Source organism: Nothoprocta perdicaria, unplaced genomic scaffold (genome assembly GCF_003342845.1).
Source record: "Nothoprocta perdicaria isolate Ctin4 unplaced genomic scaffold, notPer1 scaffold_72, whole genome shotgun sequence".
Lineage (NCBI taxonomy): Eukaryota > Metazoa > Chordata > Aves > Tinamiformes > Tinamidae > Nothoprocta > Nothoprocta perdicaria.
The window spans coordinates 2,423,600-2,436,534 of record NW_020455999.1 but is presented as its reverse complement, the minus strand read 5'-3'; the positions used below and the strand labels follow the sequence as shown (position 1 = coordinate 2,436,534).

At 56.7% G+C, this 12,935-nt stretch overlaps 1 protein-coding gene across 1 annotated transcript; it reads left to right on the top strand.

The window, feature by feature from the left end:
- The first annotated feature begins 578 nt into the window (after positions 1-578).
- Positions 579-10,420, top strand: ARHGEF16 (Rho guanine nucleotide exchange factor 16). The gene is made up of 14 exons (XM_026051134.1): positions 579-1,128; positions 1,747-1,798; positions 2,169-2,338; positions 2,871-2,927; positions 3,074-3,234; positions 4,258-4,410; positions 4,757-4,886; positions 5,653-5,727; positions 6,901-6,993; positions 7,517-7,671; positions 8,175-8,384; positions 8,773-8,846; positions 9,369-9,470; positions 9,879-10,420. The coding sequence occupies exons 1-14, from the start codon at positions 592-594 to the stop codon at positions 10,016-10,018; spliced, it is 2,109 nt and encodes a 702-aa protein (XP_025906919.1). The 5' UTR covers positions 579-591; the 3' UTR covers positions 10,019-10,420.
- The last annotated feature ends 2,515 nt before the right edge of the window (positions 10,421-12,935 follow it).

Genomic DNA, 12,935 nt, shown 5'->3' with positions numbered 1-12,935 from the left:
CCGGAGCCACCCGGGTTTTCCTAGGAGAGCAACAAGGCAAGARGCGCCCTGGGGAGCCGGGGCTGCTCCCACGGGAGCGGCCGGGCAGGGAGCCGCCGGGCTGCACGAGCGTCCCGTGCTCGTGGTCCTGCCCTGCGCGCCGGCTGCACCTGGGRCTGGAGCCGCAGGCGCTGGCTGAAGCTGCTGGCCAGAGCGGTGGCAAGGAGGGGACACATTGCGGGTCCGGGTGCCTGCAGCGCCCGGTGGAGGCGGGCACGGACAGACCCGTGTTGTGCTGCTCTGCTCCTCATTTCAGTGAGTTGTTTGGGCTCAAAAACACCCTCAGTGTCTGAGATGGGAGAAGCTCGGAGGAGTGAAGGGGTGAAGTGATGCCCTTCCTCTCGGTAAAGGACCGTGGGGACAATGGGGCCATGTGTGCTGTGGGGATGGGTGTGCAGGTGCTTGTGTCTGCCCTCCCAGGGTCACTCAGTGCCCTGCGGTTCGTGAGGTCCCCTGGGAGCTGGTGAGAGTGTCCTCTGTGGTGGTGGAAGGTGCTCTCTGAGGTGTCTTGTGTTTTCTCTTAGCAGCGCCCTGCTCCCCTGTGCTACCATCATGTCTCGGAGCCCCCCTGGCAGCTCTGTGAGTGACAAGAGYTTTTTCCTGGAGTACCGCTGCCACCCGGAGCCGCCGTCCCCAGGCTCTCTCCCCGGGAAGCGGGGCTCGCTGGTGGCGCTGGACAACGCGCCGTGCTCGGCAGCGGGCCCTGCTGTGATGGCTGAGCCCCGCCGCGTGGTGCTGAGCACAGAGAGCCCCGCRGCGCTGAAGGTGGGAACGCAGCAGCTCATCCCCAAGAGCCTGGCTGTCTCCACCAAGACCAAGAGCCCTTCCCGGCACCAGAGCTTCGGCGCAGCAAGCAAGGAGCAGCTGTGCCCCAACCCGAAAAGGGCCTCSGCCCCCAGCATTTCTCTGGAGGCAGAGGTGGAGGATGACTATGGGGGGGCTCTCAAGCGCAACCTGAGGAACATGTCCTACCGCGCAGCCATGAAGGGCCAGGGCGCAGAGCTGGAGCCCGCAAACACCGTCGCCTCGCTGAAGCCTGTACTGGAGGAGGGCAGCGCGATGCCGGCCCGGAGCCCGGGCAGGAACAAGGTGGGCTGCTCTCGTGACGACAGCACCGGCCCTGCCCGGCCTGGAGCTGCTCCAGGGGCTGCGGACGCAGCCAGGGCCGCAGCCCGGCAGGAGCTTTGTGGGAGTGCGGAGCGGAGCTGGGCGCGTGGGGCTCCCAAGGGAGGGCCCGGGGGCTGCTCGGAGGGTCTGTGGGCTGCTCATGGGCTCAACGGGCTGCAGGAGAGCAGGCTCAGCGCAGGCAAAGTCCAGCGGTGAGACGGGCGTGTGTAGGCTGTGGATCGCTGTGGGCCGTTCTGATGGCGGCCCAGATAACGCGAGGTGAACGCTGAATCACAGCAGGAAAGCAAATAGAGCTCGGGCAGGGCCGGCCTGCAAGAACACGGCGCTGTTTGTCGATGGGCTCGGCAGCCTCTCCCCTTCCTTGAAGGAGGCAGCTGCCTCCTGCGGTGCCGCGGCCAGTGACCTGCAGGGTGTTTGGCCCTGCAGGGACCGCTGGGCTGTGTGTGCTGACCGCTCTCATGGAGCACTGTGTGGCCGGCGGCTCCGTCCCGGGGGCCCGTGCTCAGGGCGGCCGCCTGGCCCTGCCGCGGTGGAGGCGGCGGCCGCTCCGGCTCATCTSCCTCTCTCCTCCCCTAGCAGAAGACCTTCGGGCGGAAGCGAGTGCAGAAGCGCAGTGGCTCCTTCAAGGACCGTGAGTGCCCCTTGTCCTGTGGCAGCGCGTCCCTTGGCCCCGCGTGCRGCCGAGATGCCTCGGCAGGACTGCGTTTCCGAGCGCCGCGTCCCAAGGCTGGCCCCGCTGCTGCCTGCCCCAGCCGGGGGCTCTGCCCCACTCATGTCGGCAGCTGTGGGCACCGCTGCGATGCTGCTGGCGCCGTGAGCGCCTCGCGCCCCATCTGTCCTCCCCGCACCTGCTGTTTGCTCCGGGCAAACAGGGCCAGGAGCTGCGGCAGCTCCGCTCCCAGCGCTGCCCAGCTGGTCCCAGCCTGCGGGCGGCGGAATGGGAAGCCTGGGCTGGGACTGGACGAGGCTTCTCTGACCCCTGGCTCATCCGTGCACCRCAGAGCCCCGGCTGTACCAGGAGATCCGTGAGAGAGGCCTCAACTCTGTCAGCCACGAGTCGGACGAGGATTTGCTGGAGGAGACCATCCCGGAGGAGCCGTCGCCCACGGACACCGCCATCGTGGTGCAGAGCTACCGGCCGGCGCAGGCCACGTGGAGCCAGCTGCCCGAGGTGGGACTGCGGCCGTGCAGGGCCGGCGGCTCCGCGGAGCRGCTCGGGCAGCTCCTGGGGACTGGGAGGACGCAGGTCAGCGGTCCCTGTCGGAGACGTCCCGGAGCCATCGGCAGCGCTATCGAAGCTGCTGTGCTCTTGCCTGGGGCTCCTGCCCGACAGCTCGTCGCCCCGGGCGAGCTCTGCTTATCCCTGCTTGAAACTAATCCCCATTGCACAGGAGGAGGCCCAACTTTGAATGAGAGTCCCGTGTGCTGACCGCCCCGCCGGGCGCCAGGCACACGGCGAGCAGGGTCAGAGGGACCTTTGCTCCCGGCTGYGACTCCAGAGCTTTGGGGCTGCCAGGGAGAGGTGGCAGCCGCCTCGGAAGGCAGGAGCCTCCACAGGGACCATCCCGGGCTCCTGCTGTGGTGGTGGCCCATGGTGTCTCGGCGGGGATGGCGGGGCCTTGGCGGGACGGGAGCCCCGACCTCACTAGAGGGCGTGCGAGCCCCGTGGCCGGGCAGCTGACCCCTGCRCTCCCCGCTCACAGGTGCTGGAAGCCGGCATCCTCGGCAGGATATCCCTGGAGGAGCGCAAGCGGCAGGAGGTGAGGAGAGGGGGCAGTGTGCTGGGCCTTGATGACGCTCAAGCAGCCTGCTCTAAATAAGATGCAGCAAGTCTCAATTCAGCTCCCGCTTTTGCCCACAGTAACAGTTTCCTTGTTTACATCCTCYCCGCTGTGCTTTTATCCAGGCAATGTTTGAGATCATCACCTCCGAGTACTCCTACATGCACAGCCTCAACGTCCTGGTGTGCCACTTCATGAGGTCGGAGGAGCTGAAGGAGACCATGACCCAGACCGAGCACCACCACCTCTTCTCCAACATCAGCGACGTCCTGGCGGTCAGCACGAGGCGAGTGTGCGCAGCGCGCTGGGCTGGGACCGTGCCGCCTAACGCGCTGCTGCTCCCCAGAGCTGGTCTGCAGCCCCGATGCTCTGCTGCATTCCCGTTCCTCTGCTGCAGCCCCTATGCTCTGCTGCATTCCCAATCCTCTGCTGCATTCCCATTCCTCTGCCTCGTGCAGACTCCATTCCCGGCACGTGCTGGTTGCAGCGCTGCCGCTCGGTCCTGCGGGCACAGGCGGGCGGCGCTGCCGGCAGAGCTCCCGTGGCTGCGCCTGGCCAGGGAATCCCCGCTCKGCTCCTCCCGTTGCCCCGAGGCTGCCGAGGTGGTGCAGGTTGCAGCACTGCAGCTCCCCAGCTTGCAGGGCAAGGGCTGTGACGTGGCGAAAGCTGCGCCGCAAGCTGCTGTGTGCTCCGTGGAGCTCGCCTGGCRTTGCGAGCGAGCCGGGAGCCCGCGTCAGCACAGCCTTTGCCCCCGGGGTGGCGGGAGCTCCGCGCCGCCAGCGAGCACGGCTGGGTGGGAAGAGCAAACACGGCTTACCAAAGGCTGCACCGAGTCTGGTTGAAAATGCAAAGGCATTTGGCAAAAGGGCTGCTCCTGGCTCTCTGCCTCGTGTGCAAGAACGCTCCTGCTTCACCCAAGTCAGGAAGGAAGATTTGATTTCACTGGCCAGCAGATGAGTTTTCTTGGATATGATCAGCATCTTGAGATGGTGGGTGCATGCACAGGTGAATCAGGGTAATGGATCAGTGCTGTAGGGAGTGACTGAGATGCCTTCCTGTCGGAGTTGGGAAGAAGCTGCTCTCCAAGTTCTTTCCCAAACCCACTGTAGCTGTGTCCTAAGTGGGAAAATTCATCCCTGTGCATTTAGGGTAGCCTTTGCTTTTGCTACCCTAAATGTCTTCTAAATGTCTTCTCTGCTTCCTCAGAAATAGTTGGCATCCATGCACAGTACTGCCCGAGGTAGAGCTGAGCTTTGTGCTTGGCAAAGGGATTCTCTGCAGGGCTATTGAATCTGGAATCTCTGTTTAGCTTCTTTGAAGACTTGGAAAAGCGACACCAGGAAAACCTCCTTATTCCTGACATCAGCGACATCGTGGAAGAGCATGCTTCGAACCACTTCAACCCTTACGTTAGTTACTGCTCCAACGAAGTCTATCAGCAGAGGACGCTGCAGAAGCTGCTGTGAGTACTGCGTGTGCCGGGGCCGCTCTGTGCTCGCGGGGAGCTCTGCGCTGCGCTGGCTTTGCAGGCAGGACTGCACCACTGCCTGCTGCAGTGAGCAGGAGCCTGGGGCCCCTGCTCTTGTGCTTGCTTCCCTTCCCCGAAGGGAGGGTTGTTTCCCTCCTGAGGGAGCCGCGAGCGTGTTTATCTTCTGCCATYAATCCATCCGCAGCAGCACTGTGTGCTCTGAACTCTGCTGCTCAGCACCAGAGCCCCGGCCCTAGGTGCAGCGAATGTCTCCTGTATGGAAGCCTTCTGGAAGGTGTTGAAAGAACAGACCTAATGGAGGTTTCTTGTCCTGTTCCAGAGCCACAAACTCCACTTTCAAAGAGGTCTTGAAACAAATTGAAAGGAAGCCAGAATGTGGAGGCCTGCCAATGATATCATTTCTCATTCTCCCTATGCAGAGGGTAACACGGCTTCCTCTGCTCTTAGATGTAAGTAAGCCCCACAGTCCTCCTTGGCACCGCTGAAAAGGTGACTGTCATTCCCTTCATCTGTTTGCTGAGCCCAGGACAGTTTCCTGCTTCCATCCCTCTGCGAGCTAAAGCTGGGAGACTGACATGAGCTTTGATTCAGGTTTTAGATCCAGAGTGACTTACTACATCTCTTCTTTATGTGGATGCCAATGTGTAGCTTGAAACCTTTTTAACTAATGCTGCTCCATTAGCCGAGCAGATGGGGACCCAGTGGGGGGTTAGAAAGTGGCCGGGGCAGGAGCTTGCCCAGACATGAGGTTCCTCTCTGCCTTCTGTGCTGCGTTTGGCATCTGGCACTGGGGTGGGGTAGCGCAGGTTTGGGTAGTGATCCAGTTGCCTAGGAAGGGATAGCAGGTCTTGCACAAGCTTAGTTTGAATCCATRGCACCGGGTCCCAGCTGCTGTAGGCAGCCAAAGCAGTGGCTGTGGGGTGGCCAAYTCCTACTTCCCCTCTGTACCAGCCAGCAGGGGAGGGAGCTGAGTGTGCCTGGTGTGTGAGGGGACGGAGGTGGCCAGGCCGTCATCGAGTGTGATGGTCCCCTTGGGGAGCAAGCTCATGGCCGCCCGCACGGTTAAACCTTGCTGTGAATGTGCGTCGCTCCCTCTGCCTGCCTGACACTTGGGAAAAGCTTGAGAAATTATCACGTCCTTATGTCAGAGGAAGGCAGCTGAGGCACAGCTGCTCCCTTGCAATATCACTGAAGTGTTTTATGTTGAAATTCTAGACTCTCTGTCAAAAAACAAAAGCATGCACTGCAGCATACGGAGCTGCCACCAGAGCTCTGAAAGCCATCAGCAAGGTGAGGCTCAGCTGCCAGCTCTCCACCTTTTCTCCCTCTTAGTGCACGGTTTCATCTCTCCGATCCCATTCTGCCATCTTAATCTTCCTTCTTGAGATTTTGCCTTCTTTCACTTGAGATTTTGCTTTCCAAATAGCTGTTAGATGCCCACGTGCTTGTCTTCCTCCACCTGTATCTTGTTGGATTTTGTTTGCTTCCTTCATCATTCTTTTCTTCCTTCCTTTTTGSTCCATCCTTTGTCCTTCCTCTCACTGTCCTCTTCTCTGTTAGTGCTCTCCCTACCCCAGAACCTCCTTTGGAGGTGATAGTGATAGGTGATAGGAGGACTCCTTTAGCCATTTGCCACATCTTTGGGTGCTTTAGTCAAAGACTGTAAACAAAGAAGAGAGGAAAGGATAGAGGAGAAAAGGAGCAAAGGATGCAGGGACCGTTGCAAACCTTGCAGCGTTAGTTCTCCAGTTGTCTCATCTCCATCTGCCTTCCCATCTGGTTGTCATTCAAGGTGATACACCACAACTGATTACTGCTACCTAGTACCTTCATTCTGTCTCTGTAAAGACCAACTCTTGTCAAGGTGTTCCTGCTGCCTGTGTTCATCCTTTAGGTGAACAAAATGCCCCTAAATCCCGGCTCAACCAACTTGCCAGCCCTGTCCTGGGTTAGAGCTGCATCTCACTGAGCCATCTGGGCCATCTGCACGAGCCAACSTGGTGGGGCTGGATGCTACGAGTCCTTCTGTCAGCAGTGTAAAAGCGGGTGGTGTGTCCCACTTGTCCATGGAGAGCTTCTGTCCTCCCCTCTTCCTGCCTGGTCAGTAATTCACCCTCCTGTCATTATCTCTTCTCCTCAGATGATTAATTCTTCCTCCTCCTTTTGCCCTTTGGTTTTGGTCCAGTTGCACTTTGGTCCTTGTCCAAGGAGAGGAAACCTGCACGTTCTCCTTGTGGAAGTTCTCTTGTGAAAGAAAAATTCGCAGCCATCTTTTCGCAAACTTAGCTCAAAATCTCTCTTGTGACTCCACTGTTTCCGCTGGTCAAAGAAGAAGGGTCAGCTGAAGTTCGAGGTAGTTTGAGGTCGCCTGGTGCTTGGCCAGCAGGACTTGTGCTTGTGCAGGGGCTTGCACGCGTTGTCCGAGCTCCCTGGCATTCCTTTCTTGCTGCTTTTCTTCCCTAGCTGGTCAAGAACTGCAACGAGGGAGCTCGTGCTATGGAGAGGACAGAGCAGATGTACACCTTGCAGAAACAGCTGGAGTTTGGAAAAATGAAGGTGAGGACTTATGGAAGTGGGGGGAGAAGGGGGTATCTTCTGTGGTGTGCTTAGTTTGTCAGGCCTCTTCTGGGAAGGCTTCTGGAGTAAGTTGACCAGGAAGTGGATCTGGCTCTGAAGTGAGGGTTTTCATTTACCATCACTGTTGTCATGCCCAAGTTGACAATTTTTGCCTGACATCTGCCTGAAATATAAATTTCTGGACCTTTCTCCTGCCAGATTGGAGAGTGAAGCAGAGTAGTCAAAGACAGTCCAATCTCCCTTAAGACTTTCCACTTTTTCCTCTGCCTTGATCCCTACCTTTATCTCTCGGATATGGGTAGTGAAAATGGCACTTGCCTCCAGACAAGAGGCGAGTCCCCAAAAACCCTCCTGAGAAAGGTGCTTCCTGCTGTTTCCCAGTTCATAACRTTTCCATCCAAGCTGACCCTAGATTCTGAGTTTAGCTACAGCTGCTTTTCTTGATGTGGCTTGCCTGTGGTGAGACAAAGGCTAACTTAGGCTTCCTTTGGATGCATTCCAGCCTTTTCCATTGGTTTCTGCTTCCCGATGGCTGTTGAAGAGAGGGGAGCTCTACCAGCTCCTCTCAGAAGAGTCAGGAATCTTCCGTAAAGGCTCCGGCAGGGTTTGCTACCTCTTTCTGTTCAACGATGTCCTAATCATAACCAAGAAGAAAAGGTAAGACTCAAGAGATACTTCTTGCTGTCCCATGAGCTGGTTGGACAGAACCTGTCCAGGATTCTGTCACTCGAGAAGAGCTCTGATCCATCAGAGCTGTAGGTGCTCATCACAAGCAGGACTGAASTGCCAGTAACTTCCTTCCCATCCCTGTGATTGATCCATCAATGGGGTGGGTGCTTATCTGGATGGACAGTACCGTGTGGTGCAGGTGCAAAGCCAAGGGGTGCTGTCCCTTCTGGCAATGTCCTGGATGTGCCTCTAATCCTTGAAATTAGCCTAAGGAGAAGGGTTGCAGCATCAAGGCCAAGGATTTAATGAATGCCACAGGCCTCAGTATTCCATGCTCGCAGGATAAAACCCGTAGGAAAAAYATCTGGAGCCTCATGGCTGAACAGCACCAGAATGGGAGGTAGATTGAACCGTAGTTCTTTAGGCAGCCTGTTCCCATATCTTTTCTGAGTGTGCACATGGCTGAAGTGCTAATCCTGCCTTTGCTGCAGCGAGGAGAGCTACACTGTAATGAACTATGCCACGCTGGATCAGATAAGAGTGGAGAAAATCGAGAGCACAGAGCCACCTTCCCCGCCTCCTGGCAAAGCGGGGACCGGCGGCGCCGCGCGCGGCACAGCCAGCGGGCACCTCTTCCGCGTGGTCATGGAAAAGAACAGCGAGAGCCGGCGGGAGGAGATCGTGCTGCTGGCGGAGACGCTGTGAGTGCCGCCGGGCTGCGCCGTGCCGGGGGGCCGCGAGACRCACGGCTCGTTTGCGGGGTGAGGCCACGTCCTGGAGCCGCCAAGGGGGCCACCCTTTCCTTCCCACGCCTCCTTGCCCCACCAAGAGGAACCCGCACATGYATCTTCCCTTGCTCCGGTTGTCTCCTTTAAGCTCCCGAACACTCTACATAAAATGCTTCCCCTGTGTAAATTCAGCAACAGGGCTGAGCTGCACGTACTGCTCACGAAGCATCTTTATGTGGCCAGGGACTTGAACACTGAATCTGGTAGTGGTTCAGTCTGGCTTCCCAGGAAAGACTCCATCCCGCCAAAGAGGTTCTGTCCCTGCTGTGGCACTCTCCSATGTGGGCTCTTTCTTTGCCAGGAGTGACCGGGCCCGGTGGATTGCTGCCCTCATGCACAGAGAACAGGAGAAGCTGGACGCCACTCCTAAAGGAGGTAAAGCTGTGCTSGAGCGTAGGCCTTGCCCTAGAGCCTGGCTCTAGCACAGGCTTCTTTCCGTGGATCCAAATCCCACAGTCCTAGATAGACTAATCTCATATTTCTTCACTGTTCCCATCCACTTCTGGAGCAGATGTGCATCTGTCTCRGTGAATAAGAGGATTTGGGTGCAACCCCTTTGTGAGCTAGGGACTGCCTCTCAGACTGCTCCCCAGTCATAGGAAACCCTGTGTGTATTTCCTAAAGGCAAAGCAAATACCCTAGACATGCATTAGTCTGTGAGGAAGCAGCAATTCTGCTTCCCAATGCRAAGAGGGAAGGAGGGAGGGCAGAGCTGTGGCAAGGAGGCAGGATGCGAGGAGCTGGGAGCAGCTCTCCAGCCCCGGTGCCGCTGCACGAGGGGCTGCCTCCCTGCCCCGGCGTGGGGCAGAGCGCTCCGGCACACGCCTCCTGCCCTGCTAGCGGGCACCCAGCACACGGGTTTCACTTGCTCCTGCCTTTCGCTCTTCTCCTCTGCAGAGCTGAGCCAAGTGGAGATCACCCGCGCCTACCTGGCTAAACAGACGGATGAGATTTCCCTGCAGCATGCAGACGTCGTGCTGGTCCTGGGCGGGGAGGATGGTAAGTGCTTAGGTAGGCGTGTTGTGGAAAGGCTCCAGAAGTCCCCATCAACTGTGAGTTTTAGCCATCTTTAGAAGCTTCTGTGAAGCTCTAGAGGTTGGCAAGGTCCCTGCCCTTGACAGGGGCTGCTGCTGTGGCCCAGGAGACGACAAGCTGGTGCTGGCATGGGAGCCAGTGACTCCTATGTGACAATAGACACAGGAAGGATGCAATCTGTGTTCCAGAACCTGGTGGCCATCTCAGAGATCTCAGAGGCAAATCAATAACCTCCCTAATAAGCCCTGAAGCAGAAGCATCCTGCTCTAGACACTGCTACCTGGCATCTCCCTGAGAAGGAAAGCATAGAAGAGCTGTCTCCTTCCATTTGTGGCTCCAGAAGCTCTTATCCGTCCTCTTTTCTTCCCCTAGGCTGGTACTGGGGTGAGAGGCTCAGGGATGGTGAAAGGGGCTGGTTTCCCCAGTCGTGTGCTCGGCAGATCACCAGCCGCGTGGCCGTGGAGTGCAACGTGCGCCGGATGGAGCGGCTGCGGATAGAGACGGATGTGTAGCTTGTGAGCCACGGAGGAAAACCTCCCTCTTGACTTGGTTTCAAGGGTCTTCAAGCCTCTGCAGACTGAGCCTGAAGCAAGAAGACGCTGGGAASTCCGTTCTTGAATTCTTGGCTTGAACAGCCACAGGAGGCAGATCTTAGTGCTCAAGACTGGTCGTTGCAGTAGGAGCAGCGGCAGTTAATTAACATGAGACCTGTCATCAGGCACTCCTGGCCAACACACTAGTAATCCCATGGAAGAGGCTCCAAGAGGCGTTGGCTCTTGCTTTCAAAAATAAACTTGGGCAGATTGTGGCCATGTTCCTGGGTTCAGAGGAGAGGCTAATGCTGCCAACTGTGCCTGCTGCTGTGCCATTGCCGCACACCTTGTACGTGAAAGCATGTGGTATAAGAGCATACCCGAACCAAGAAGTGCTAGAAATTTTTATCTGTATGCTGAATTTGACATAATTCCTCTTTTTTTTTTTTTCTGCCTTTTTTCCCCCTCCCCTCAAATTATTCCTGTCTTTTTTCCTGCGCACAGCTGTGGTCTATGCCGGCTGAGGGGATGCCCAGGCTCTTTCAGTCATTTGGTTAACTTGCACATGCAAGTTGGCCTCATGGATTCAGTGCTAAGACCAGAAATCCTGTGTTCCCATAGGAGTGAAGGGAATTCATAGAAGCAGAGCAAACCGTGAGGTGTAAGGAAGGGCAGTGCTGCAGTTCCCGGAGCTTCCCAAACTCCTTATCCATCTTTCTCCCTCCACTGTCACCTAGCAGTGAAGGGGAGGATAGACAGGCACATCTGTCCAGAAGGAGCACAGGCTCAGATGTAATCAGGAAAGTTCAAACGTCAGCCTTCCAGTAGGCAGGGAGGTCCTTTGTCCTGTTACACGTGGTAAGAAAAGGGCTGAGGCAACTTGTTTAGTGGTAGTTGAGTAGTCTGTATTGGGTTATTAATGGGTCAAGGGCTCCATTGACTGCGTGCCCTGGAGATGTGGCAGGAGGGTGTTAGGAGGCAGTCCTGCACCAGGACAGGAGGTGACAGTCCTGCTCTTGCAAGTCAGAGAGGCCACGTAACCAGCCTCAGTTGGATTCTGGAAGGCAGCCCTGCATGTTAACTGGGCTGGAAAGGGATGAAGTGCACTAATATTAAATTCTTGGATCCTCATGAGAAGTGTGTCTTTTGTGCTTGCCTAAGTTAAACTGCACCCAGCAGGAGGAGCTTTAGTGCATTTGCAGCGCAGGATGTCCTGAAGCACCGTAGCTCCTGTCTAATTAAAACCAAGGACTTCCCCATCCCTTTGGTAATGCTCAAAGGGAGGCTGCCTGCTGAGGGCAGAATCTTTCCAGCCTCTACTTGTACTCAACATACGCCATCCTGAGCCATCCTTCAAAACAGGTGACTGCTTTGTTCAAAAACAAAACAGAACTAAGCATCTGCTATGAGTTGCAGCACATTTCCAGTGCAACTGAATGAGAACTACAAGATAAACAGAAATTCACTAAGGCTTTCTGTTTATTCATCTTAACTGGAAAAAATAAAACATGTAATCATAGCTAAATTAGAGGAGCTGGGATTGAACAAAATGCAAGCTAGATGAAAAGTAGTAGTAAACAAACTATATATATAAAAAAGGAGAAAATAATATATATATATATAATTTTAAAAATACAGGTAGAGAGGGCTGTGGCCCCCAGGTACACCCTTATCAAAGCCCCTGGGTGCCTGGAGGGCTGCGAGGCGCGTGGGGCTCGTGGCTTCCTCGCCCACGTGCAGTCCTGCTGCCTCCCTGCTGCCCGAGGGCCTCACGGGAGGCTCCCACTCGCTCGCGGCTTCTCCTTCCTGCCCAGTGCAGGAGCAAAATATAGGCCTGGCTCTAGTGGCATCTGCCCTCTGAATGCCAAGGCAGCAAAACCGGGGCCGCCCGGGCTGCGGCAGCAGGACTGGCAGGAGTGCGCGGGGTCGTTTGGCACATGGACACAACCTTCCTCCTCCCTGGTACCCAATCATACACCACACAACCTTAATTACACCATTTTGGTCCTTCACTACATACTTATATTAACATTATTTCTTCACAATCGTGACAGCTAATGCAAAAAAAAAAATACTGTTAAGGAAGAAATAAGGAAAGAATTAGCAAAAAATTACAAGCTATATACAGATGAAAATGAAGTCCATGAGGAAAGGAGGCGATGCTGTGACTATTGGCGGTGCCGGCAGCGCTGGCTCCGCTCCGGAGCAGGGTCGGTGCCAGCGCTGCCGGCCGCGGTAGGTGGCAGCCTCAGCCTTGCGGTGGCCGCGCGCCGGAGCCCGAGCTCGGCACTGCCGGGGGCCAGCGCGCTGCCGCTGCCCGCTTCCCACCCACRGGGCCTTCCCGCTCTCGGCTGCCGTGGGACAGAGCAAGGCAGCGCCCCGGCTGCAGGAGAYGGAGCAACCGGGACCACAGGAGAGCTTTGACTCGAGCCACGAGGGAGCCCTGGGCTCTCAGTGCAGAGTGACAGCCCTGTGGAGCAAGTGACATGGCCCAGTGCTGCTGTGAGGACAGCAGGACCCTGCCTATATCACCCTTGGTTCCCAGAGCAAACGGTGATAAAGGAGCAGTTGCCTGGTCYGAAACAAACACACAAGTCTCAGGTGAAGCTGTTGTCTTCCCTAGTTGTGGCTGCAGCAGCGCTGGGAATGGCCATCCAGCATTTGCGATGACAGCTGTAGAGCTGCCCACAAAGATCTTCACAAAAATATGTATGTTTGCCTCTAATTTCAGCCCTCCCCCAAGAAGACTCATGCACCAAGACCAAAAGAGGTGAGCCAAGTCCCAGGGGCTCTCAGAGTGCTGGGCACTGAGCAGAAGCAACAGCTTCGGACCTGTCCCTGCCCCGGCGGCAGCAGCTTTGCTCCATGGAGYGTCTTCCCAGGCCAGCCCAAGCTG